Below are 23,122 nucleotides of genomic sequence, written 5' to 3'. Positions count from 1 at the left end.
AGGTTCAAGCAGTTTTCCTGCCTCAGCCTCCTGAGCAGCTGGGATTACAGGCACATACCACCACACCTGGCTAATTTTTTTGTATTATTAGTAGATGTGGGGTTTTCCCATGTTGGCCAGGCTGGTCTTGAACTCCCAACCTCAAGTGATCCACCCACCTCGACCTCCCAAAGTGCTGGGATTACAGGCGTGAGCCACCGTGCCAGGCCTTGGGGGTTTTTTTTGTTTGCTTGCAGAGATAGGATCTTGCTGTTGCCCAGGCTGGAGTGCAGTGGTGAAATCACAGTTCACTGCACCCTCAAAATCCTGGGCTCAAGCAATAATCTTGCCTCAGCCTCTTGAGTAGCTGAGACTACAAGTGCAAACCACACCTGGCTAATTTTTTTTCTATTTTGTTTTTTTAGACACGGTGTCTTGCTATGTTGCCCAGGATGGCCCAGAACTCTCTGCCTCTATCAATCTTCTCGGGAATCCTCAGCTTCCCAAGTAGCTGGGGTTATATGCGCAAGGCATCACACCCAACTCTAACCTGTTTATATTTTAGAGGTGGGTCTTACTTTGTGGCCCAGGCTGGAGTGTAGTGGTGCAGGCATAGCTCACTATAGCCTCAACCAGCAGGACTCAAGCCATTCTCTCACCTCAGCTTCCTCAGTAGCTGGAACTACAGGCATGCACCACCATGCCCAATTCATTTTATATTTTTTATTATTTGTAGAGAGGGGCTCTCACCGTGTTGCCCAGGCTGCTCTCAAACTGCTGGGCTCAAGCGCTCCTCCTGCCTCAGCCTCCCAAAGTGCTGGGATTATAGGCACAAGCCTCCATGCCCAGCCTATCTCACATTTATACAAAAGTAAGTTCAGGGCCAGGTGCAGTGGCTCACGCCTGTAATCTCAGCACTTTGGGAGGCCGAGGCGGGCAGATCATGAGGTGAGGAGTTCGAGACCAGCCTGACCAACATGGTGAAACCCTGTCTCTACTAAAAATATAAAAATTAGCTGGGCGTGGTGGCGTGTGCCTGTAATCCCAGCTACTCGGGAGGCTGAGGCAGGAGAATTGCTTAAACCCGGGAGGCGGAGGTTGCAGTGAGCTGAGATCGTGCCATTGCACTCCAGTCTAGGTGACAGAGCGAGACTCCGTCTCAAAAAAAAAAAAAAAAAGAATTTTCAGTGTAAAGACTGGTAGGGGAGGAAAAATATTTTTTTTCAAAATTCAACTATAAGGCCAGGGGTGGTGGCTCAAGCCTGTAATCCCAGCACTTTGGGAGGCCGAGATGGGAGGATCACGAGGTCAGGAGATCGAGACCATCCTGGCTAACACAGTGAAACCCCGTCTCTACTAAAAAATACAAAAAATTAGCCAGGCGAGGTGGCGGGCGCCTGTAGTCCCAGCTACTCAGGAGGCTGAGGCAGGAGAATGGCGTAAACCTAGGAGGCGGAGCTTGCAGTGAGCTGAGATCCAGCCTAGGCAACACAGCGAGACTCCATCTCAAAAAAAAAAAAAAAAAAATTCAACAATAAGAAAATAACAACCCAATTTAGAAAATGGGCAGACTCAGCTGGGCATGGTGGCTCACGCCTGTAATCCCAGCACTTTGGGAGGCTGAGGCAGGCGGATCGCCTGAGGTCAGGAGTTCAAGACCAGCCTGGCCAACATATAGTGAAGCCCCGTCTCTACTAAAAAATACAAAAATTATCTGGGCGTGTCGGTGCACACCTATAGTCCCACCTACTTGGGGAAGCTGAGGCAGGAGAATCACTCAAACTCGGGAGGTGGAGGTTACAGTGAGCCGAGACTGCACCACTGTACTCCAGCCTGGGCAACAAAGCAAGACTCCGTCTCTCCAAAAAAAAAAAGAAAATGGGCAGACTGGGCATGATGGCTCATGCATGTAATCCCAGTACTTTGGGAGGCCAAGGCAGGAGGATTGCTTGAGCTAAGGAGTTTGAGACAAGCCTGGGTAACATAATGAGACCCTGACTCTATTTATTTATTTATTTTAAAGGGCAAAAGATCTGAGCAGACCCTTCATCAAAGAAGATAAACAAATGGCAAATAAGCACATGAAAAGATGCTCAGCATCATTAGTTATCAGGAAAATGCAAATTTTTAAAAACATGATATACCTATATGAAATAGCTAAAATTTAAAAACAAAAGCAAGTGCTGGAGAGGATACAAAGAACTGAAACCCTCATACATTGCTGGTGTGAATGTAAAATGGTATAGTTTTTCTGGAAGACAGTTTGGTAGTTTCTTCTAAAGTTAAATGTAGGCCGGGCGCGGGGGCTCAAGCCTGTAATCCCAGCACTTTGGGAGGCCAAGATGGGCGGATCACGAGGTCAGGAGATCAAGACCATCCTGGCTAACGCGGTGAAACCCCGTCTCTACTAAAAAATACAAAGAACTAGCCGGGCGAGGTGGCGGGCGCCTGTAGTCCCAGCTACTCAGGAGGCTGAGGCAGGAGAATGGCATAAACCCGGGAGGCGGAGCTTGCAGTGAGCTGAGATCCGGCCACTGCACTCCAGCCCGGGCGACAAAGCGAGACTCCGTCTAAAAAAAAAATAAATAAAAATAAAATAAAATAAATAAAGTTAAATGTATACTTACATGACTCAGCAATCCCACTCCTAGGTACTTACTGTAGAGAAATGAAAACGTACATTCACACAATAATCTGTATATAAATGTTTATAGCAACATCATTCACAACTACCAAAAACCGAAAACAATCCAAATGTCCTTCAAATGGTGAATAAACAAATTATGGTATATTCATCCAATGGAATACTCAGAAATAGAAAGGAAAGGCCAGGTGCAGTGGCTCACATCTGCAATCCCAGCAATTTGGGAAGCCAAGGCAGGTGGATCACCTGAGGTCAGGAGTTTGAGACCAGCCTGGCCAACATGGTGAAACCCTCTCTCTACTAAAAATACAACAATTAGCTGGGCATGGTGGCATGTGCCTGTAATCCCAGCTACGCGGGAGGCTGAGGCAGGAGCATCACTTGAACCTGGGAGGCAGAGGTTGCAGTGAGCCAAGATTGCGCCATTGCAATCCAGCCTGGACAACAAGTGTGAAACTCCATCTCAAAAAAAAAAAAAAAAGAAATAGAAAGGAAAGACTACAGGCTGGGCGCGGTGGCTCATGCCTGTAATCCCAGAACTTTGGGAGGCCAAGGCAGGTGGATCACCTGAGGTCAGGAGTTGGAGACCAGCCAGGCCAACATGGTGAAAGCCTGTCTCCACTAAAAAATACAAAAATTAGCTGGGCATGGTGGCGCGTGCCTATAATCCCAGCTACTTGGGAGGCTGAGGCAGGAGAATCGCGTCAACCCTGGAGGCAGAGGTTGCAGTGTGCAGGGATCACACCATTGCAGCAGTTAGACTCTGTCTCAACAACAAAAACAACAAAAAGACTACTGACACATGCAACAACATAGATGAATCTCAAATGTATCATACTAAGTGAAAAAGGCAAGGCTCAAATGGCTATATAATTCCATTTATAGGCCACTCTGGAAAAAAAGTTATAGGGATGGAAAACAGATCAGTGGCTGCTAAGGAGCCTGGGGCAGAGGAGCGTTTGACTACAAAGGAGCAGCATGATTAAATCTGTGTAGGTGGGGGGTGACATTGTTCTGTATCTTGAGTGTTGTAGTGCTTACACGACAGTATATATTTGTCATATTCTATGAGTTATGACTGTACCCCATAATAATTTTATTGTATATAAATTTAAAAATATATTTTTTTTTGGTGGAGTTCCGCTCTTGTTGCCCAAGCTGGAGTGCAATGGCGCCATTTCAGCTCACTGCAACCTCCGCCTCCCAGGTACAAGTAATTCTCCTGTCTCAGTTTCCCAAGTAGCTCAGATTACAGACATACACCACCATACCCAGCTATTTTTTTTTTTTGTATTTAATACAGACGGGGTTTCACCATGTTAGGCTGGTCGCAAACTCCTGACCTCAGGTGATCCACCTGCCTTGGCCTCCCAAAGTGCTGGGATTACAGGGCGTGCACCTCCACGCCCGGCCTATTTTTTTTTTGAGATAGAATCTCACTCTGTTGCCCAGGCCAGAGTACAGGGGCCCAACCCTGGCTCACTGTAACCTCTGCCTCCCGGGTTCAAGTGATTCTACTGCGTCAGCCTCCAGAGTAGCTGGGATTACAGGAACGTGCCACCAGGCCTGGCTAATTTTTGCGTTTTTTAGTAGAGATGGCGTTTCGCCATGTTGGCTAGGTTGGTCTTGAACCCCAACCTCAAGTGATCCTCCTGCCTCAGCCTCCCAAAGTGCTGGGATTACAGGCATGAGCCACTGTGCCCAGCCAAAAAATAAATTTTAAAAAGTAAAACGGGGCCAGGTGCAGTGGCTCATCCTCTGTAATCCCAGCACTTTGGGAGGCTTGAGGTGGGCAGATCACTTGAGGTCAGAAGTTCGAGACCAGTCTGGCCAACAGGGTGAAACCCCCATCTCTACTAAAAATACAAAAATTAGCCAGGTGTGGTGGCGTGTGCCTGTAATCCCAGCTATTTGGGAGGCTGAGGCAGGAGAATCACTTGAACCCAGGAGGTGGAGACTGCAGTGAGCCGCGGTCATGCCACTGAACCCCAGCCTGGGTGACAGAGTAAGATTCTGTCTCAAAAAAATAAAAAATAAATAAAAATAAAAAACATAAAAAGAGGCATTAACTGGCTGGGCACCGTGGCTCACACCTGTAATCCCCACACTTTGGGAGGCTGAGGCAGGCAGATCATAAGGTCAGGAGTTCGAGACCATCCTGACCAACATGGTGAAACCCCTTCTCTACTAAAAATACAAAAAAATTAGCCAGGTGTGGTGGCACTCGTCTGTAATCTCAGCTACTTAGGAGGATGAGGTAGGAGAATCACTTGAACTCGGGAGGCTGAGATAGCACCACTGCACTCCAGCTTGGGTGACAGAGACTCCATATAAAAAACAAAACAAAACAAAAAACCACAAAAAACAGCCATTAACTGTGGGACAGTTTGAGAGAACAATAATAATTAACCCTTACTATTACCTACTATGTAGAAATTGTGTGCTATGATTCACAAAGAAAATATGGAAAGTCCATCCCCCAGCGATCTGCAGTTGAAAATATTTAATAATTCTATCAAAACACGATTGTATGGGTTAGAGTTCAACTTAAATAACCTCATCTGGGCCAGGTGCAGTGGCTCATGCCTGTAATCCCACCACTTTGGGAGGCTGAGGTGGACAGATTACCTGAGGTCAGGGGTTTGAGACCAGCCCGACCAACATGGAGAAACCCCATTTCTACTAAAAATACAAAATTAGTAGGGCATGGTGGGGCATGCCTATAATCCCAGCTACTCGGGAGGCTGAGGCAGGAAAATCGCTTGAACCCAGGAGGCAGAGGTTGCAGTGAGCCGAGATTACGCCATTGCAGTCCAGCCTGGGCAACAAGAGCAAGACTCTATCTCAAAAATAAGTAAGTAGGCCGGGCGCAGTGGCTCACACCTATACTCCCAGCACTTTAGGAGGCTGAGGTGGGTGGATCACGAGGTCAGGAGATCGAGACCATCCTGGCTAACGGGGTGAAACCCCATCTCTACTAAAAAAAGAAAAAAAATACAAAAAATTAGACGGGTGTGGTGGCAGGTGCCTGTAGTCCCAGCTAGTTGGGAGGCTGAAGCAGGAGAATGGCATGAACCCGGGAGGCAGAGCTTGCAGTGAACTGAGATCGCGCCACTGCACTCCAGCCTGGGCGACAGAGCAAGAGTCCGTCTCAATAAATAAATAAATAAATAAATAAAACCACATCTATCCTCCCTCCTTTTAAACTGTAGTTGACAGGCTGAGGATGACAAGCCCTAATTAATTCCCTTTTAACAACCTTGTACTTCAAACAGAAGTCTAGCTGCAACCCTATTATTGTATTGAGAGGATCTAATTTTTCATAGGGTAGGAATTAAGGAGACCTTGCAACAGTTGTAAGACCCTGGTATTCGCTGTGCATCTATTCCATTAACTGTTTTTTTAAAAAACAAAACAAAGGTGAAGAGAAAGGGGAACAGAAGACCAGGCAGCATTCAAAAGTTTTTTGTTTATCTCTGATATGTTTAGTAATTTATTATTTATGCAAAATATTGGAATCAAGAGGACTGGCCTGATGGCACAAAAGCCCTATACTGTGCTGCATGACTTCACTTAATGACTGGTTTTTCTACCTGGCTGTTTCTTTCCTCTGTGGCTTCTAAATGTATCTAAATGAGCTCATATTTCCCAGCCTAAATAAGCTAAAAAGGATCAATTATTTGCAGTCTGTGAGACTCCAGAGCAACAGAAATGCAAGATTTTTTTCCAGTTTGCAATTAGGATTGTTTAATTGAGGCTCCAGCTGGTTTTGATTTATCAAAAAGGCAATATAGGCCACATGTGGGACCCCATATCTGTAATCCCAGAACTTTGGGAGGCCAACATGGGAGGATTTTTTGAGGTTAGGAGTTGAGGACCAGCCTGGGCAACACAAAAAGATCCTGTCTCTAACAACAACAAAAGGTAGTATAGTGTATGGTACAGTGGTCAAGGATATGAACGATGGTAGCAGTATCTGGGTTTAAGTACCAACTGTGCCACTTTTTAGCTGTATTGAGCAAGTTACATAATCTCTTTATGCCTCAATTTTCTCATCTGAAAAAATTAAGTTAATAATGAAGTACAGGGTGGGCTTGGTGGCTCACACCTATAATTCTAGCAGTTTGGCAGGCTGAGTGGGAGGATCACTTGAGCCTAGGAGTTTAAGACCAGCCTGGGCAACATAGTAAGATCTCGTCACTACAAAAAAAAAAAAAAAAAAAGAATCAAAAATTAGCCAGGCGTGGTGGCATGCACCTGCGGTTCCAGCTACTTGGGAGGTTGAGGCGGGAGGACTGCTTGAGCCCAGGAGATTGATGCAGTAGTGAGATGTGATGGCACCACTGCACTCCACCGTGGGTGACAAAGCAAGACCCTGTCTTGGAGGGGGGGAAAAATCAACATACTGCTCAATGCAGTGGCGCACACGTATAGTCCCAGCTACTATGAGGTCTGAGGTGATGGAATGGCTTGAGCCTAGGAATGCGAGACTGTAGTACGTTGTGATAGGCCTGTGGCTAGCCACCATGCTCCAGCCTGGAAAATAAAGCAAGACCCCATCTCTCAAAAACTACCAGTGTTTAACCCATCCTGCTGCTAACCCAGCACACATATCCATATGTGCTGGCACCATATAAGTTTTCTTTATGACTTCAAAGATTAACAAAATAATGGTGGACTGAAAACAAATGGTAGCAACAAGTGGTCAGCAGGAGGTTGATGAGAGGTACTGTGGAAAACCCAAATCAAGAGGGCTGGGTGCCATCTTTGGTCAGTTTCCACATCCGTAATTAGGAGTTGGACCAGGCAAATTCTTTTTTTCCTTTTTTTTTTAGAGACAGAGTCTCACTCTGTCACTCAGGCTGGAGCGCAGTGGTGCGATATTGGTTCACTGCAACCTCCACCTTTGGCCGGACCAGGCAAATTCTAAAGTTGCTTGAACCTGGGAGGTGGAGGTTGCAGTGAGCTAAGATCACACCACTGCATTCCAGCCTGGGTAACAGAGCAAGCTTCCATCTCAAAAAAAAAAAAAAAAATTCAGTGTAAGATTTTCTTTTTAATTAGCTGGGTGTGGCTGTGTGTGCCTGTAATTCCAGCTACTGGTGAGGCTGAGGTAGGAGAAGTGCTTGAACCCGGGAGGCAGAGGCTGCAGTGAGCCAAGATCACCCCACTGCACTCTAGCCTAGGAGACAGCGTGAGACTCCATCTCCAGAAAAAAGATTTTCTTTTTTTGTTGTTGTTGCCCTCTTTACCCTCCCTGTCTGACTTAAATTACATCCATACATAGAGATTTCAAAGTCTGTCTGCCTCCAACACACCTGTTTCACAGTGCAACAGGTAAACATTGCTGATATAGTGCCTACAAAATACTTTGGGGCTTTCCATAAGGAATCCCAATCAAAAGTAGTATGTCTTTGCCGGGTGTCATGGTTCATGCCTACAAGCCCAGCACTTCGGGAGGCAGATGCAGGAGGATCACTTGATGACAGGAGTTTGAGACCAGCCTGGGTAATCGTAGTGAGACCCCATTTCTATATATATATATATATTTTTTTTTTTTGAGACGGAGTCTTGCTCTGTTGCCCAGGCTGGAGTGCAGTGGCCGGATCTCAGCTTACTACAAGCTCTGCCTCCTGGGTTTACGCCATTCTCCTGCCTCAGCCTCCTGAGTAGCTGGGACTATAGGCGCCCGCCACCTTGCCCGGCTAGTTTTTTTTTGTATTTTTTAGTAGAGACGGGGTTTCACCAGGTTAGCCAGGATGGTCTCGATCTCCTGACCTCGTGATCCGCCCGTCTCAGCCTCCCAAAGTGCTGCGATTACAGGCTTGAGCAATATATTTTTTAAATTATTTTATTTTCTTTGGAGATGGAGTCTCTATCTATCGCTCAGTCTGGAGTGTAGTGGTGCGATCTCGGCTCACTGCAACCTCCACCTCCTGGGTTCAAATGATTCTCCTGCTTCAGCCACCCGAGTAGCTGGGATTACAGGCGTCTGCCACCACATCCGGCTAATTATTGTATTGTATTGTATTGTAGTTTTATTTTATTTTATTTTATTTTTTGAGACAGAGTCTCACTCTTGTCAGTCAGGCTGGAGTGCAACAGGGCAATCTCAGCTCACTGCAACCTCCGCCTCTTGGGTTCAGAGGATTCTCGTGCCTCAGCCTCCCGAGTAGCTGGGATTACAAGCATGCGTCACCACACCTGGCTAATTTTGTATTTTTAGTAGAGATGGGGTTTCTCCATGTTGGTTAGGCTGGTCTCGAACTCCCAACCTCAGGTGATCCGCCTGCCTCGGCCTCCCAAAGTGCTGGGATTATAGGCATAAGCCACCGTGCCCAGCCTAATTTTTTTTTTTTGAGACAGAGTCTCGCTCTGTCACCCAGGCTGGAGTGCAGTGGCGCGATCTCAGCTCACTGCAGCCTCTGCTTCCCTGGTTTCAGCAATTGTCCTGCCTCAGCCTCCCAGGTAGCTGGGACTATAGGCACATGCCACTATGCCCAGCTAATTTTTGTATTTTCAGTAGAGATGGGGTTTCATCATGTTGGCCAGGCTGGTCTTGAACTCCTGACCTCAGGTGATCTGCCCACATCAGCCTCCCAAAGTGCTAGGATTACAGGCATATGCCACTGTGCCTGGCCTATTTTAATTTTTTAAGACACAGTCTTGCTCCGTTGCCCAGGCGGGAGTGCAGTGGTGTGATCTCGGCCCACTGCAACTTCCACCTCCCCGGTTCAAGTGGTTCTCCTGCCTCAGCCTCCAGAGTAGCTGGGATTACAGGTGCCTGCCACTGCGCCTAGATAATTTTTGTATTTTTAGCAGAGACGGGGCTTCACCACATTGGCCAGGCTGGTCTTGAACTCCTGACCTCAAGTGATCTGCCTGCCTCAACCTCCCAAAGTGCTGGGATTACAGGCATGAGCCACCAGGCCCAGCCCCTATTTCTATCAATTTTTTTTTTTTTTTTTTTTTTTTTGAGACGGAGTCTCGCTCTGCCGCCCAGGCTGGGGTACAGTGGCCGGATCTCAGCTCACTGCAAGCTCCGCCTCCCGGGTTCACGCCATTCTCCTGCCTCAGCCTCCCGAGTAGCTGGGACTACAGGTGCCTGCCACCTCGCCCGGCTAGTTTTTTGTATTTTTTTAGTAGAGACGGGGTTTCACCGGTTAGCCAGGATGGTCTCGATCTCCTGACCTCGTGATCCGCCCGTCTGGGCCTCCCAAAGTGCTGGGATTACAGGCTTGAGCCACCGCGCCCGGCCTATCAATTTTTTTAAAAAGGTGCTATGTCCTGGGCCAGGCGCAGTGGTTCCTGCCGGTAATCTCAGCACTTTGGGAGGCCGAGCAGGCAGATCATCTGAGGTCAGGAGTTTGAGACAAGCCTGGCCAATATGGTGAAACCCATCTCTACTAAAAATACAAAAATTAGCCAGGCATAGTGGCGTGTGCCTGTAATTCCAGCTACACAGGAGGCTGAGGCAGGAGAATTGCTTGAACCTAGGAGGTGGAGGTTGGAGTGAGCCAAGATCGCACCACTGCTCTCCAGCCTGGGCAATAAGAATGAAAGAGCGAAACTGCATCTCACAGAAAAAAAAAAAAAAAAAGGTAGTATGTCCTTTTGTCCTTTGTTCCTATGGGCTCTGATTATAATGCAATGATTTTCTGATCGGGTATTTTGAAGTCCTATTATAATAAGTCAATGCTAGAGCCACAAATGAAATAAAGTACATTCTGCAAGTATAGGGAAGGATGTTAACTCAGGCATAAATTATCATTAATTAAACCATCAAGTACTTTGAAGTGGTGACATGGGCATGGGTATGCTTTCCCTCATAAGTTGGTATAAGTAAGTTTTGATCATTTATATATAACAGGCGCTTGCAAATAGTACAGACTCTGGGGAAAAAAACAGTAGTTTTAACTAAGCCCAATTCCCCCAAACATCTAGTTCATGATATAATTAACTGGAAAGTTAATCAAATTTAAGCCCTTGTTTTTCAAATTACTTTTTTTTTCTTTTTAGACAGAGTCTCATTCTGTCATCCAGGCTGGAGTACAGTGACACAATCTCGGCTCACTGGAACCTCCACCTCTAGGGTTCAAGTGATTCTCTCCCACCCCAGCCTCCAGAGTAGCTGGGACCACAGGGATGCGCCACCATGCCCAGCTAATTTTTGTATTTTTAGTAGAGATGGGGTTTTGCCATGATGGCCTGGTTGGTCTCGAACTCCTGACCTCAGGTGACCCGCCCGCCTTGGCCTCCTAAAGTGCTGGGATTACAGGCATGAGCCATTATGCCCAGTCCAAATTAGTCTTTCTTGGCCTCTGAAATCTAAAATTAAATATGTCTTTCTACATTGCAAGTAAAAGCTCTACAAAGTTCCCATTTTTCTATCTTAATCTATGCTTCTGTGAAAACAGAATTTAGTTCTCCTCAAATGCCACAATATGTAAGTACCCTAATAAGTTATAGTGCTTGACATTTAGAGGAGCCTTAAGAAGGAGGGGATGCTTTTATTCAATTATATGTTTTGTATAACGATTACTTCTATTTTGCTGATGGACAAACTGAGACAGAGGAATCCACTTAGAAGAGTAGAAAAAAGTTTTAGAGGCACACGTAACTGGGGTTGGGTCACTCAGTACTGTGTGATTTCAGGCAAAGTATTTAACCTCTCTAAACCTATTTCATTATCTGTACAACGAGACTGACAATATCTAACTTGTGGGACTGTGATAATTAAATCATAGAATACTCAAAAGTACATAAGCTGTGCCTGGTTAGTCTGAGTAGGTTTCAGAAAAAGATATTAATATTGAAGTAAGTGACTGGTGCAAGTCTCCCCACCATCCTTATCCAAAAGCAGCCATCCCTAGTAAATGTTCGCACTAAAAATGCAGGACACACTTATTTATGGCTTTCCAAACAGCTAAAGAAAGAAAGGAAAGAAAGAAGAAAGAAAAGAAAAGAAAAGAAAAGAAAAAGGGCTGGGCGCGGTGGCTCAAGCCTGTAATCCCAGCACTTTGGGAGGCCGAGACGGGCGGATCACGAGGTCAGGAGATCGAGACCATCCTGGCTAACACGGTGAAACCCCGTCTCTACTAAAAAAATACAAAAAAATTAGCCGGGCGAGGTGGCGGGCGCCTGTAGTCCCAGCTGCTCGGGAGGCTGAGACAGGAGAATGGCGTAAACCCGGGAGACGGAGCTTGCAGTGAGCTGAGATCCGGCCACAGCACTCCAGCCTGGGCGGCAGAGCGAGACTCCGTCTCAAAAAAAAAAAAAAAAAAAAAAAAAAAGAAAGAAAGAAAGAAAGGAAGGAAGGAAGGAAAGGAAGGAAAGGAAGGAAGAAAGAAAGAAAGAAACACTGAGCTTTATTTAAAGGTTCCAGCCAGGTGCAGTGGCTCATGCCTATAATCCCAACATTTTGGGATGTCAAGGTGGGAGAATCACTTGAGGACAAGAATTCAACACCAGCCTAGGCAACACAGCCAAACACCGTCTCTAAAAAAAAAACTTAAAAATTAGCTGGGTGTAGTGGCTCATACCTGTAGTCCCAGCTACCCAGGAGGCTGAGGCAGGAGGAGTGCTTGAGCCCAGGAATATAGGTTGCAGTGAGCTATGATGATGCCACTGCACTCCAATATGGGCAAAAGAACAAGACCCTGTCTCAAAAATATAAAAATAAAAATAAAGGTTTCCTTATTATTAAGTGGCATTTACTGTATCAATGTCAATGCAGTAACAACACTCAAAGTATCAGAAACTGTAAAAATTTCCAGTTTTTACTGGAAATAAAAACTGGGCCAGGCGTGGTGGCTCATGTCTATAATCCCAGCACTTCGGGAGGCTGAGGTGGGCAGATCACTTTAGGTCAGGAGTTCGAAACCAGCCTGGCCGACATGGTAAAACCCTGTCTCCACTAAAAATACAAAAATTAGCTGGATATTGTAGCACACACCTGTAATTCCAGCTACTTGAGAGGCTGAGACAGGAGAATCGTTTGAACCGGGGAAGCAGAAATTGCAGTGAGCCGAGATCGTGCCACTGCACGCCAGCCTGGGTGACTCTGTCTCAAAAAAAAAAAACTGGAAGCGGGGGTAAATGACTCATGCCTGCAATCCCAGCACTCTGGGAGGCCAAGGTGGGAGCATCACTTGAGCCTAGGAGTTTGAGACCAGCCTGGGCAATATAGTGAGACCCTGTTTCTACAAAAAATTTAAAAATTAGCAGGGCGTGGAGGCACATGCCTGTAGTTCCAGCTACTCAGGAGGTATATATAGGGGGGGAAGATTGCTTGAGCCTAGGAGGTTGACGTGCACGGTGCCAAGACTGAGCCACTGCACTTCAGCCTGGGCAACAGAGAGAGAACCTGTCTCAAAAAAAAAAAAAAAAAAAAAGGAAATTCCCTTCTGAGTTTGAAGATAAAGCAAAGATTCTGGAAGCATTTAAGGAACATTAACCAAGCATCTCATTTGCTACGCACAGAAGGGTACTGTATTAAAATTATGATCTAACTAACCATTGCCTCACTGTAATCCTAAACCTCTTTGAACTTGAGCCTCCTTAAATGTAAAATAGGAGTTTTTAAAAGATGATCTTTTGGGACTCTTCCATCACTGACATTCTTTTACTTGAGATGCAGAGATCTGTGCTCATTCAGGGTTGAGTGGAATGGGATTTAAAGCACTTATCAAGTATATAACTGAGTTTCAACTGTTTTCAACTTCACATCTGATTCCCAAGAATGAAGCAGAAAATGAAGATGTTTGCATGTGGGCTTCCTAGATTGAGTATCTAACACAAGAAAAGCCTGCCAAGAGCCAAGCAGGCAGTGCGAAGGAGAAGTTGTCTTCCCCTGAATACGTCCTTTCTCTCTCTGGGTTCAGGGAATACTGTGAAAAAAAAAAATGGATCACTAAATCTTTTCCAAACCCTTTCCCTTTACTTTCTAGGCTGATCTCACATCCATGGTCCCTTAGATCCAAGGCTTTTAGGAGCTTGGGTCCTCACCGCCCTGTTCCGAGACTCAGGTACTTGGAGTCTCAAATTCCGGATCCCGTCCCCAAAGAAGCCCCAGTCTTCACTGTCCGCTTCTGTTCCCTTCCAAACTCAAGCTTTCTCTGTCTGCTTCTGCCCCTCAGGAACCTAAGTCTTCGCTGCCCCGTTTCTGAATCCTTAGGAGGCCGGGTCTTCACTGTCCCGCTTCTGCCTCTTAGAAGCCCAAGTCCTCACCGCTCCACTTTTACCTCTCCGGAGCCCGTGTCTTCACACCCCGTTCCTTTCCGACCCTCACCTCGTAGGAGTGCGGGTCCTCATAATCCTCCTCCTCTCAGACCACTTTCCCTCAGATGTCGGAGAACTCAGATCCGTCCCCGTTCCCTAAGTCCCGTCTTGGAGCCCGGGTCCCCACAGCCGCGTCTTCTCCGAGCCTGATCCTCTGTCAGTCCCTTCCCAAGAGCCTGAATCCTCACAGCCCCGTCTCGTCCACAACCTGGTCCTTCAAACACTGACCTACTGTACATCTGGGTCCTGACTCCCTCCTCCCGCTCTTGTTCCTCAACTGCCAGGGCCCAAGACTCACAGGCAGCAGCGTCTATCTCCCCATGATATGCGGAGACTGCCCCAGAGAAGCGTTCGTCTCAGCAGCCGGTCCGACTGCGCGGCCCTCCCCGACTACTTCCGGCACCGCTCCCCGCCTCCAACCCGGAAACGCGCGGCTCTTCCGGCCGGCGGGCGCGCGCCTCGCTTGCGCAGGCGCAGACTGCCCTTCGACACGTGGTGGCGATATTGAGCTGTGTGTAGCTACAGCCTGCAGCTTGCGCTTTTAACTGCTTGTAGTTGAGTGGCAGCATGAGCGAGCTCTGCCTATTCCACACCGGCGTTAACAATCCTTCACTAGCTTTTCTTCCTGACTCTGCTTATTTATCCATCGGTAGCATGACGGGTAATTGACGCCCTCGGATGGCTTTGAGGTCGCCATTTTTGGTTGGTGCCTTTGTCATGGTATCAGGACCGGGATATCATCTGGGACACATTACCCCACAGGTATCCTGTTGAACCTCAGCGAGGAAGTTGGCAACACAGGAACCGGGAGATGAGACAGATCGGTTGGTTGTGCCTGTGAACTGGCAATTCAGTAATAACAATTGAGTGCTGACTGTTTGCCAGGAATTGTCCTAATCCGCTTACCTCCGTTACGCCATTTAATCATTTAGAGGAGACCTGTGAGAGATTAAGCAAAGTTCTAGCTATTAAGTGCAGAGCCTCAGCTTGAACTCAGACCTCACTACTAAGCCAAAGCCTGTCCTGTAGCATTCTCTAATGCTTTCAGTTTTTCGGCTGTCAAATGATTGGTGAGAATTGCTTTTATGTGGCTCACGCCTGTAATCCCAGCACTTTGGGAGGCCTAGGCGGGTGGATCACGAGGTCACGAGTTCAAGACCAGCCTTGCCAAGATGGTGAAACCCCGTCTCTACTAAAAATACAAAACAATTAGCCGGGCGTGGTGGCACGCGTCTGTAATCGCAGCTACTCCGGAGGCTGAGGCAGAGAACTGCTTAAACCTGGAGGGGCGGAGGTTGCAGTGAGCCAAGATCCTGCCACTGCACTCCAGCCTGGGTGACAGAGCGAGACTCTGTCTCAAAAAAAAGAGAGAGAACTGCTGTTATTTTTTACTGTATGCTGGAATGTTAGGTATGCAAGTGAGACCCAGTTCCAGCATCTGTAAGGTTCACAGTAAAATGGAGAAGAACCCACAAACACACCAAAGCATGTATAAAGAGCTGTGACAGGCCAGAGTGAGCCACAGTATCTGCCAGCAGAAATTAGGAAAGGTGCCCAGATTGGTGCGGCATCCTTGCCTGTCTTTCTATCTTCCTAATCCTCATCCTACCACGTTCCCAGTCCACCCTCTACACTGCCACTCAATCCAAATTCTCAGATTCAAGTCCTCATGAACATTGGGCTCCAAGCTGTATTCCTAGCCTTATTTCCTTACCACTGCTCTCCATTCTTTTGAGGGTGTGGCATACCACTTTTTGTTGTTGAACGCCTATACATCTTTTTTTTTTTTTTTTTTTTTTTGAGACGGAGTCTCGCTCTGTCGCCCAGGCTGGAGTGCAGTGGCCGGATCTCAGCTCACTGTAAGCTCCGCCTCCCGGGTTTACGTCATTCTCCTGCCTCAGCCTCCCGAGTAGCTGGGACTACAGGCGCCCACCACCTCGCCCAGCTAATTTTTTTAAGTAGAGACGGGGTTTCACCGTGTTAGCCAGGATGGTCTCGATCTCCTGACCTCGTGATCCGCCCGTCTCAGCCTCCCAAAGTGCTGGGATTACAGGCTTGAGCCACCGCGCCCAGCCTACATCTTTTTTAAGATCCAGGTTGAATGTATATATGTTCATTCAACAAGTGTTTATTGAGTCTCATTGTGTGACAAACCTTTTGCTATGTGCTGAGTACATAACTGGTGGCTATCCTTGTCCTTAGAAAGTCTGCAACCTAGAGTGGGAAACAGACCATTAGCAACTGCACAAAAAGGTGATAGAAGAGAATACTGGAATAAGCCAGACTTATCTAGCTGTCTGATGGCCTGAGCCATGGTCATCAGTAAGGAAAACACTTACTCAAGGACCAAGATGGCCAAGGTGGCTGGAGCTTTGGTAACCAGGAAAGACAATGAGTTTGGAGAGGTAGGCAGGGGTTTGTTATAGTCTGGACCTTTTAGACTAGACTATGATGAGGACTTGAGATTATATTCAGTATGCAATGGGAAGGTGTTGGAAGAACAGTGAAATTATGGTGTTTTTTTTTTTTTTTTTTTTTTTTTGAGACGGAGTCTTGCTCTGTCGCCCAGGCTAGAGTGCAGTGGCCGGATCTCAGCTCACTGCAAGCTCCGCCTCCCGGGTTTACGCCATTCTCCTGCCTCAGCCTCCCGAGTAGCTGGGACTACAGGTGCCCGCTACCACACCCAGTGACGGGGTTTCACCGTGTTAGCCAGGATGGTCTCGATCTCCTGACCTCATGATCCGCCCAAAGTGCTGGGATTACAGGCTTGAGTCACCGCTCCCGGCCATATGGTGATTGTTAAATGATACAGGGTCTCACTCTGTCACCTGGGCTGGAGTGCAGTGGCGCAATCATAGTTCACTACAGCCTCAAACTCCTGTGTTCAAGCGATCCTCCTCCACCTCAGCTTCCCAAGTAGATTATTTTTCTTTTTCTTTTTCTTTTTTTAAGAGATAAGGGCTGGGCACCCTGGCTGTAATCCCAGCACTTTGGGAGCCCAAGGCAGGAGGATCATGAGGTCAGGAGATCAAGACCATCCTGGCGAAAATAGTGAAACCCCCGTCTCTACTGAAAATACAAAAATTAGCTGGGCTTGGTGGCGCACACCTGTAACCCCAGCTACTCAGGAGGCTGAGGAAGGAGAATCACTTGAACCCAGCAGGTGGAGGTTGCAGTGAGCTGAGATTGTACCACTGTACTCCAGCCTGCACCAAGGGAGCAAGGCTCCATCTCAAACAAAACAACAACAACAAACAAAAAAAACATATAAGACCAGGCCAGGCACTGTGGCTCACGCCTGTATTCCCAGCATTTTGGGAGGCCGAGGCAGGTGGATCACTTGAGGTCATAAGTTCGAGACCAGTGTGGCCAACAGGGTGAAAGCGACTAAAAATATTTTTAAAATTGGCGGGGCGTAGTGGCGCATGCCTGTAGTCCCAGCTTCTCAGGAGGCTGAGGCATGAGAATCGCTTGAACCTGGGTGGCAGAGATTGAAGTGAGCCAAGATCGTGCCACTGCACTCCAGCCTGGGCAACTGAGTGAGACTGGGAAAAAAAAAAAAAGAGATAAGGCGAGATGTGGTGGCTTACACTTGTAATCCCAACACTTTGGGAGGCCCAGGCAGGAAGATTGCTTGAGCCCAGGAGTTTGACCAGCCTGGGCAAGATAGGGAGACACTGTCTCTAAAAAAAAAAAAAAAATTAGCCTCAGCATGGTGGTGTGGACCTGTAGTCCCGGCCACTCAGCAGACTGACAGGCAGGAGGATCTGCGTGAGCCTAGGAGTTCCAGGCTGCAGTGAGCCATGATTGCACCACTGCATTCCAGCCCGGATGACAGAGCAACACACTGTCTCAAAAAAAAAAAAAAGAAAGAAAGAAAGAAAAGAAAAGAGAGAGATAACACCGGTGGATGATAGGAAGAGCAATTGACAGCACCATCTCTGGGCCTCTCACAAGTTTATACAACACATCTGCTTCCTATTACAATGTAAGACCTGTTTATGTATCTCCCTTCTCTTGTGACTTCTACTTTGTAAAGAGCAGGGACCTCCATGTATTATTAAAATATATTAAAGAAAGTAAAATACCTAACAGTCTATATTTTTTGTTGAAAACATTTTATTTTATTATTTATTATTATTATTATTTTATTTTTTTGAGACGGAGTCTTGCTCTGTGGCCCAGGCTGGAGTGCAGTGGTGGGATCTCAGCTCACTGCAAGCTCCGCCTCCCGGGTTCCTGCCATTCTCCTGCCTCAGCCTCCGGAGTAGCTGGGACTACAGGTGCTGGCTAGTTTTTTTTTTTTTTTTTTTGTATTTTTTTTTTTTAGTAGAGACGGGGTTTCACCATGTTAGCCAGGATGGTCTCCATCTCCTGACCTCATGATCCGCCCATCTCAGCCTCCCAAAATGCTGGGATTACAGGCTTGAGCCACCGTGCCCAGCTATTTATTATTATTTTTTTTGAGATGGAGTTCGCTCTTGTTGCCCAAGCTGGAGTGCAATGGCACGATTTCGGCTCACTGCAACCTCTGCCTCCTGGGTTCAAGCGATTCTCCTGTCTCAGCCTCCCTAGTAGCTGGGATTACAGGCACCCGCCACCACACCCGGCCAATTTTTTGTATTTTTAATAGAGACAGGGTGTCACCATGTTGGCCAGGCTGGTCTCAGACTCCTGACCTCAGGTGATCCACCTGCCTCAGCCTCCCAAAGTGCTGGGATTACAAGCATGAGCCACCGTGCCTGGCCTGAAAACATTTATTTATATGTATACAATGCATACATACATAGAAAGCAGTCTGGCAAGATAAACTAAACTATTAACAGTTTGGAGGAAGCATTTTCAGATTTTATATAATTTCTGTGCTGTTTCAATTTCTTTACAATTGTCACATATTGGTTTTATTTTTTTGAGACAAGGTCTTCATCTGTCACCTAGGCTGGAGTGCAGTGGCATGATTATGGCTGACTGTAGCCTTGACTTCCCTGGCTCAAGCAATCCTTCTGCCCCAGCCTCTGGGGTAGCTGGGACCACAGGCCCATGCCACGATGCTCGGTTAATTTTTTATTTTGGGGTAGAGACGAGGTCTCTATATGTTGCCCAGAGTGGTCTCAAACTCCTGAGCTCTCAAAGTGTTGGGATTACAGGCATGACCCACAGCACCCGTCCATCATTATCCATTAAAAAAAAAAAAATGGTAACAGGTCGGGAACGGTGGCTCACGCCTATAATCCCAGCACTTTCGGAGGCAGAAGCGGGCGGATCACAAGGTCAGGAGATCGAGACCATTCTGGCTAACACGGTGAAACCCCGCCTCTACTAAAAATACAAAAAATTAGCCGGGCACGGTGGCGGGTGCTTGTAGTCCCAGCTATTCGGGAGGCTGAGGCAGGAGAATGGCGTGAACCCTGGAGGCGGAGCTTGCGGTGAGCCGAGATCGCGCCACTGCACTCCAGCCTGGGCGACAGAGCGAGACTCCGTCTCAAAAAAAAAAAATTGTGTTGATAAAGATCTACTTCAGTCATCTCAGGTACAGTATCTTATTTTTCACATTAACGCTATGCTGTACCTTATTCTACAACTCTTTTCACTAGATTTTGAAAAACATTTCGAATAACACTCCTTCGAAGTGCAGCATATAGCATGCCACAATATGAACACACCATGACAATCAGCTTATGCGTGGTTGTCAGGATGGTGTTTTCCCTTACAGTGACCTTGTGCTTCCACTGCACGCCTGCCTGGGCTGCTCCAGGGTGGTGGCTAGGGGTGGCACAAGTTACACATTTTCAATTTGGATAGATTGTGATTCTTGTCTTCCCTAGTCAGGTACCTACAGCCGCTGAGAGCCTGTATTCCAAACCCATGAGACGCCTTATGTCGTGAGCAGTTGACAAGAGAGACCCAGCACTTACTGCAACCGGAAGGAGTGATTCCTCCCTCGCTTGCTCAGCCACTCTTTTCCGCCACTCCCTCGGCGCCCGTCAGCACCTTCCCAGCAAGCCCTGCTTATATTTGCATATTGACTCACGTCCTTTTCTTCTAAGTAAAAATGGAAAGGACAAATTCTAGATTCTCCTTGTGAAGTCTTCCTTTCAGTTCAGAAGAATGGAATTCGCTCTCCAACTTCAGGAATTGAAATAAAGAGTTGCTTGGATTTTTGTGTTCACCTTTACCAAAAAATGGATTTGCTAACACTGCCACCCCGCTTTGGTTATGAATGAAGCAAAAAGGGCTTCTGTCGTGAGTGGCACACGTAGGGCAACTCGATTGCTCTGCGTGCGGAATCGACATCAAGAGATTTCGGAAGCACAATTTTTTGATATTCGGGCAGCTGGTGATCGTTGGTCCCGGCGCCCTTCCTTTTCTGTCTCAAGTTAGACGATACTTTTGTATGCTGGAGGAAAATTGAGGTTAAGTTCTAGTCTTTGAAGTTGCGTAGCTGTCTGCATTGAACCGCAGATGACTAAATTAGCAGGGTATTTAATAAATATAATACATAAGTAGCAAGACACTGCTAGACCTGTATCCTAGTACTTGGGCGGTGGAGGTGGGATAACCCCACGTGTTCTCGTGTGGGAGGCCAGTCTGAGCAACACAGCTGGAAGCCCCCACAAACGAGAGCATTTAAAAATTATAAGTGCGTGGTGGCGCGCGTAACAGAAAATTATTTAGCGACTCAATATAGCAGCCAATGGAGTAGACCTAGACCCTGACTTCAGGAGACCTGCCTCAGCCTCCCGAGTAGCTGGAACTACAGGCGTGCGCCATCATGCCCAGCTAATTTTTTATTTTTAGTAGAGACGGGTTCACCATGTTGGCCAGGATGGTCTCGATCTCTTGATCTGGCGATCCGACCACTTCGGCCTCCCAAAGTACTAGGATTACAGGCGTGGCCATCGTGCCCGGCCTGCGCAGAGGAAATTGAAATTACCTTCACCAGGCCTCAGCAAACTTTTTTCTTTCTTTTTTTTTTTTCTGAGACTCGCTCTGTCGCCCAGGCTGGAGTGCGGTGGCCGGATCTCAGCTCACGGCAAGCTCCGCCTCCCGGGTTTACGCCATTCTCCTGCCTCAGCCTCCCGAGTAGCTGGGACTACAGGCGCCGCCACCTCGCCCGGCTAGTTTTTTGTATTTTTTTAGTAGAGACGGGGTTTCACCGTGTTAGCCAGGATGGTCTCGATCTCCTGACCTCGTGATCCGCCCGTCTCGGCCTCCAAAGTGCTGGGATTACAGGCTTGAGCCACCGCGCCCGGCTCAGCAAACTTTTTCTATACCTTTTTTTTTTTTTGAGACGGAGTCTCGCTCTGTCGCCCAGGCTGGAGTGCAGTGGCCGGATCTCAGCTCACTGCAAGCTCCGCCTCCCAGGTTTACGCCATTCTCCTGCCTCAGCCTCCGGAGTAGCTGGACTACAGGCGTCCGCCACCTCGCCCGCTAGTTTTTTGTATTTTTTTAGTAGAGACGGGGTTTCACCGTGTTAGCCAGGATGGTCTCGATCTCCTGACCTCGTGATCCGCCCGTCTCGGCCTCCCAAAGTGCTGGGATTACAGGCTTGAGCCACCGCGCCCGGCTCAGCAAACTTTTTCTATACCTTTTTTTTTTTTTGAGACGGAGTCTCGCTCTGTCGCCCAGGCTGGAGTGCAGTGGCCGGATCTCAGCTCACTGCAAGCTCCGCCTCCCAGGTTTACGCCATTCTCCTGCCTCAGCCTCCGGAGTAGCTGGGACTACAGGCGTCCGCCACCTCGCCCGGCTAGTTTTTTGTATTTTAGTAGAGACGGGGTTTCACCATGTTAGCCAGGATGGTCTCGATCTCCTGACCTCGTGATCCGCCCGTCTCGGCCTCCCAAAGTGCTGGGATTACAGGCTTGAGCCACCGCGCCCCGCCACTTTTTCTATACCTTATACCATATACAAAAGATTAATTCAAGGGCGGGCGCAGTGGCTCACGCCTGTAATCCCAGCACTCCGAGAGGCCGAGGTGGACGGACCACCTGAGGTCGGGATTTCAAGACCAGCCTGACCAACATGGAGAAACCCCGTCTCTAACTAAAAATACAAAATTAGCCGGGCATGATGGAGCATGCCTGTAATCCCAGTTAAGAGGGAGGCTGAGACAAGAGAATTGCTTGAACCCAGGAGGCGGAGGTTGCAGTGAACTGAGACCGCACCATTGCACTCCAGCATGGGCAACAAGAGTGAAACTCCGTCTCAAAAAGAAAAAAGAAAAGAAAATTGGCCGGGCGCGGTGGCTCAAGCCTGTAATACCAGCACTTTGGGAGGCCGAGACGGGCGGATCACAAGGTCAGGAGATCGAGACCATCCTGGCTAACCCGGTGAAACCCCGTCTCTACTAAAAAATACAAAAAAAAAAAAAAAAAAGAAAAGAAAATTAATTCAAAATGGATCAAAGACCTAAATGTAAGACCTTAAACTATAAAACCCTTAGAGAAAACACAGGGGAAAATGACATCGACTTTGTCAATGATTTCTTGGATATAACACAATGGTGCACAAGCAACAAAAAATAAATTGGTCTTCATCAAATTTTAAAATGTTAACATTAATTTTAAAATTAAAATGAAAAACCCGGCTGGGTGTGGTGGCTCACGCCTATAATCCCAGCACTTTGGGAGACCGAGGTGGGCAGATAAGCTGAGGTCAGGAGTTCGAGACCAGCCTACCCAACATGGTGAAACCCCATTGCTACTAAAATTACAAAAATTAGCCGGGCATGGTGGCGGGTGCCTGTAATCCCAGCTACTCTGGGGGCTGAGACAGGAGAACGCTTGAACCCGGGAGGCAGAGGTTGCAGTGAGCTGAGATCCTGCCATTGCGCTCTAGCCTGGGTGACAACAGGGAAACTCCATCTTAAAAAAGAAGGCCGGAACAGTGGCTCCTGCCTCTAATCCCAGCACTTTGGGAGGCCGAGGTGGGCAGATCACCTGAGGTCAGGAGTTCGAAACCAGCCTGGCCAACATGGTGAAACCCCGTCTCTACTGAAAATACAAAAATTAGCCAGGCATGGTGGCAGACACCTATAATCCCAGCTACTTGGGAGTCTGAGGCAGGAGAATTGCTTGCACCCAGGAGGCAGAGTTGCAGTAAGCCAAGATCGTGCTACTGCACTCCAGCCTGGGCAACAGAGTGAGACTCTGTCTCAAAAAAAAAAAAAAAAAAAAAAAAAAAAGCCAGTTGTGGTGGCTCACGCAAGTAATCCCAGAG

General features: G+C 47.5%; 1 protein-coding gene, 1 long non-coding RNA gene and 1 other non-coding gene across 7 annotated transcripts in view; 2 read left to right on the top strand and 1 right to left on the bottom strand.

The window, feature by feature from the left end:
- TAF12 (TATA-box binding protein associated factor 12) overlaps positions 1-14,363 on the bottom strand; it is a 36,243-nt gene extending 21,880 nt beyond the window's left edge. The window contains exons 1-2 of one of the 5 annotated variants that reach the window (XM_033227486.1): positions 14,202-14,318; positions 2,607-2,637 (exon numbers count right to left, since the gene is read on the bottom strand). Coding sequence is in view for 1 of the 5 variants with exons in the window: in XM_033227484.1 (XP_033083375.1) it covers positions 2,607-2,637; positions 14,132-14,142 (42 nt within the window). In the remaining 4 variants the exon portion in view is untranslated. Of the gene's footprint in view, positions 1-2,606; positions 2,638-14,131 lie in introns of all 5 variants that reach the window. The other 4 variants (XM_033227484.1, XM_033227485.1, XM_033227483.1 and 1 more) reach the window with 4 other exon arrangements.
- Positions 14,364-14,392: 29 nt separating this feature from the next.
- On the top strand, positions 14,393-20,257 carry LOC117093002. The gene is made up of 2 exons (XR_004440995.1): positions 14,393-14,665; positions 19,729-20,257. It is a non-coding gene; the product is annotated as an uncharacterized LOC117093002 (long non-coding RNA).
- On the top strand, positions 20,131-20,264 carry LOC117094075. The gene has a single exon (XR_004441402.1). It is a non-coding gene; the product is annotated as a U11 spliceosomal RNA (small nuclear RNA).
- The last annotated feature ends 2,858 nt before the right edge of the window (positions 20,265-23,122 follow it).

The sequence above is a fragment of the Trachypithecus francoisi genome, unplaced genomic scaffold (genome assembly GCF_009764315.1).
Source record: "Trachypithecus francoisi isolate TF-2019V2 unplaced genomic scaffold, Tfra_2.0 Lachesis_group12, whole genome shotgun sequence".
Taxonomy (NCBI): Eukaryota; Metazoa; Chordata; class Mammalia; order Primates; family Cercopithecidae; genus Trachypithecus; species Trachypithecus francoisi.
Note: the sequence above shows the minus strand (reverse complement) of the source record. Positions and strands in the feature narration are given on the sequence as shown.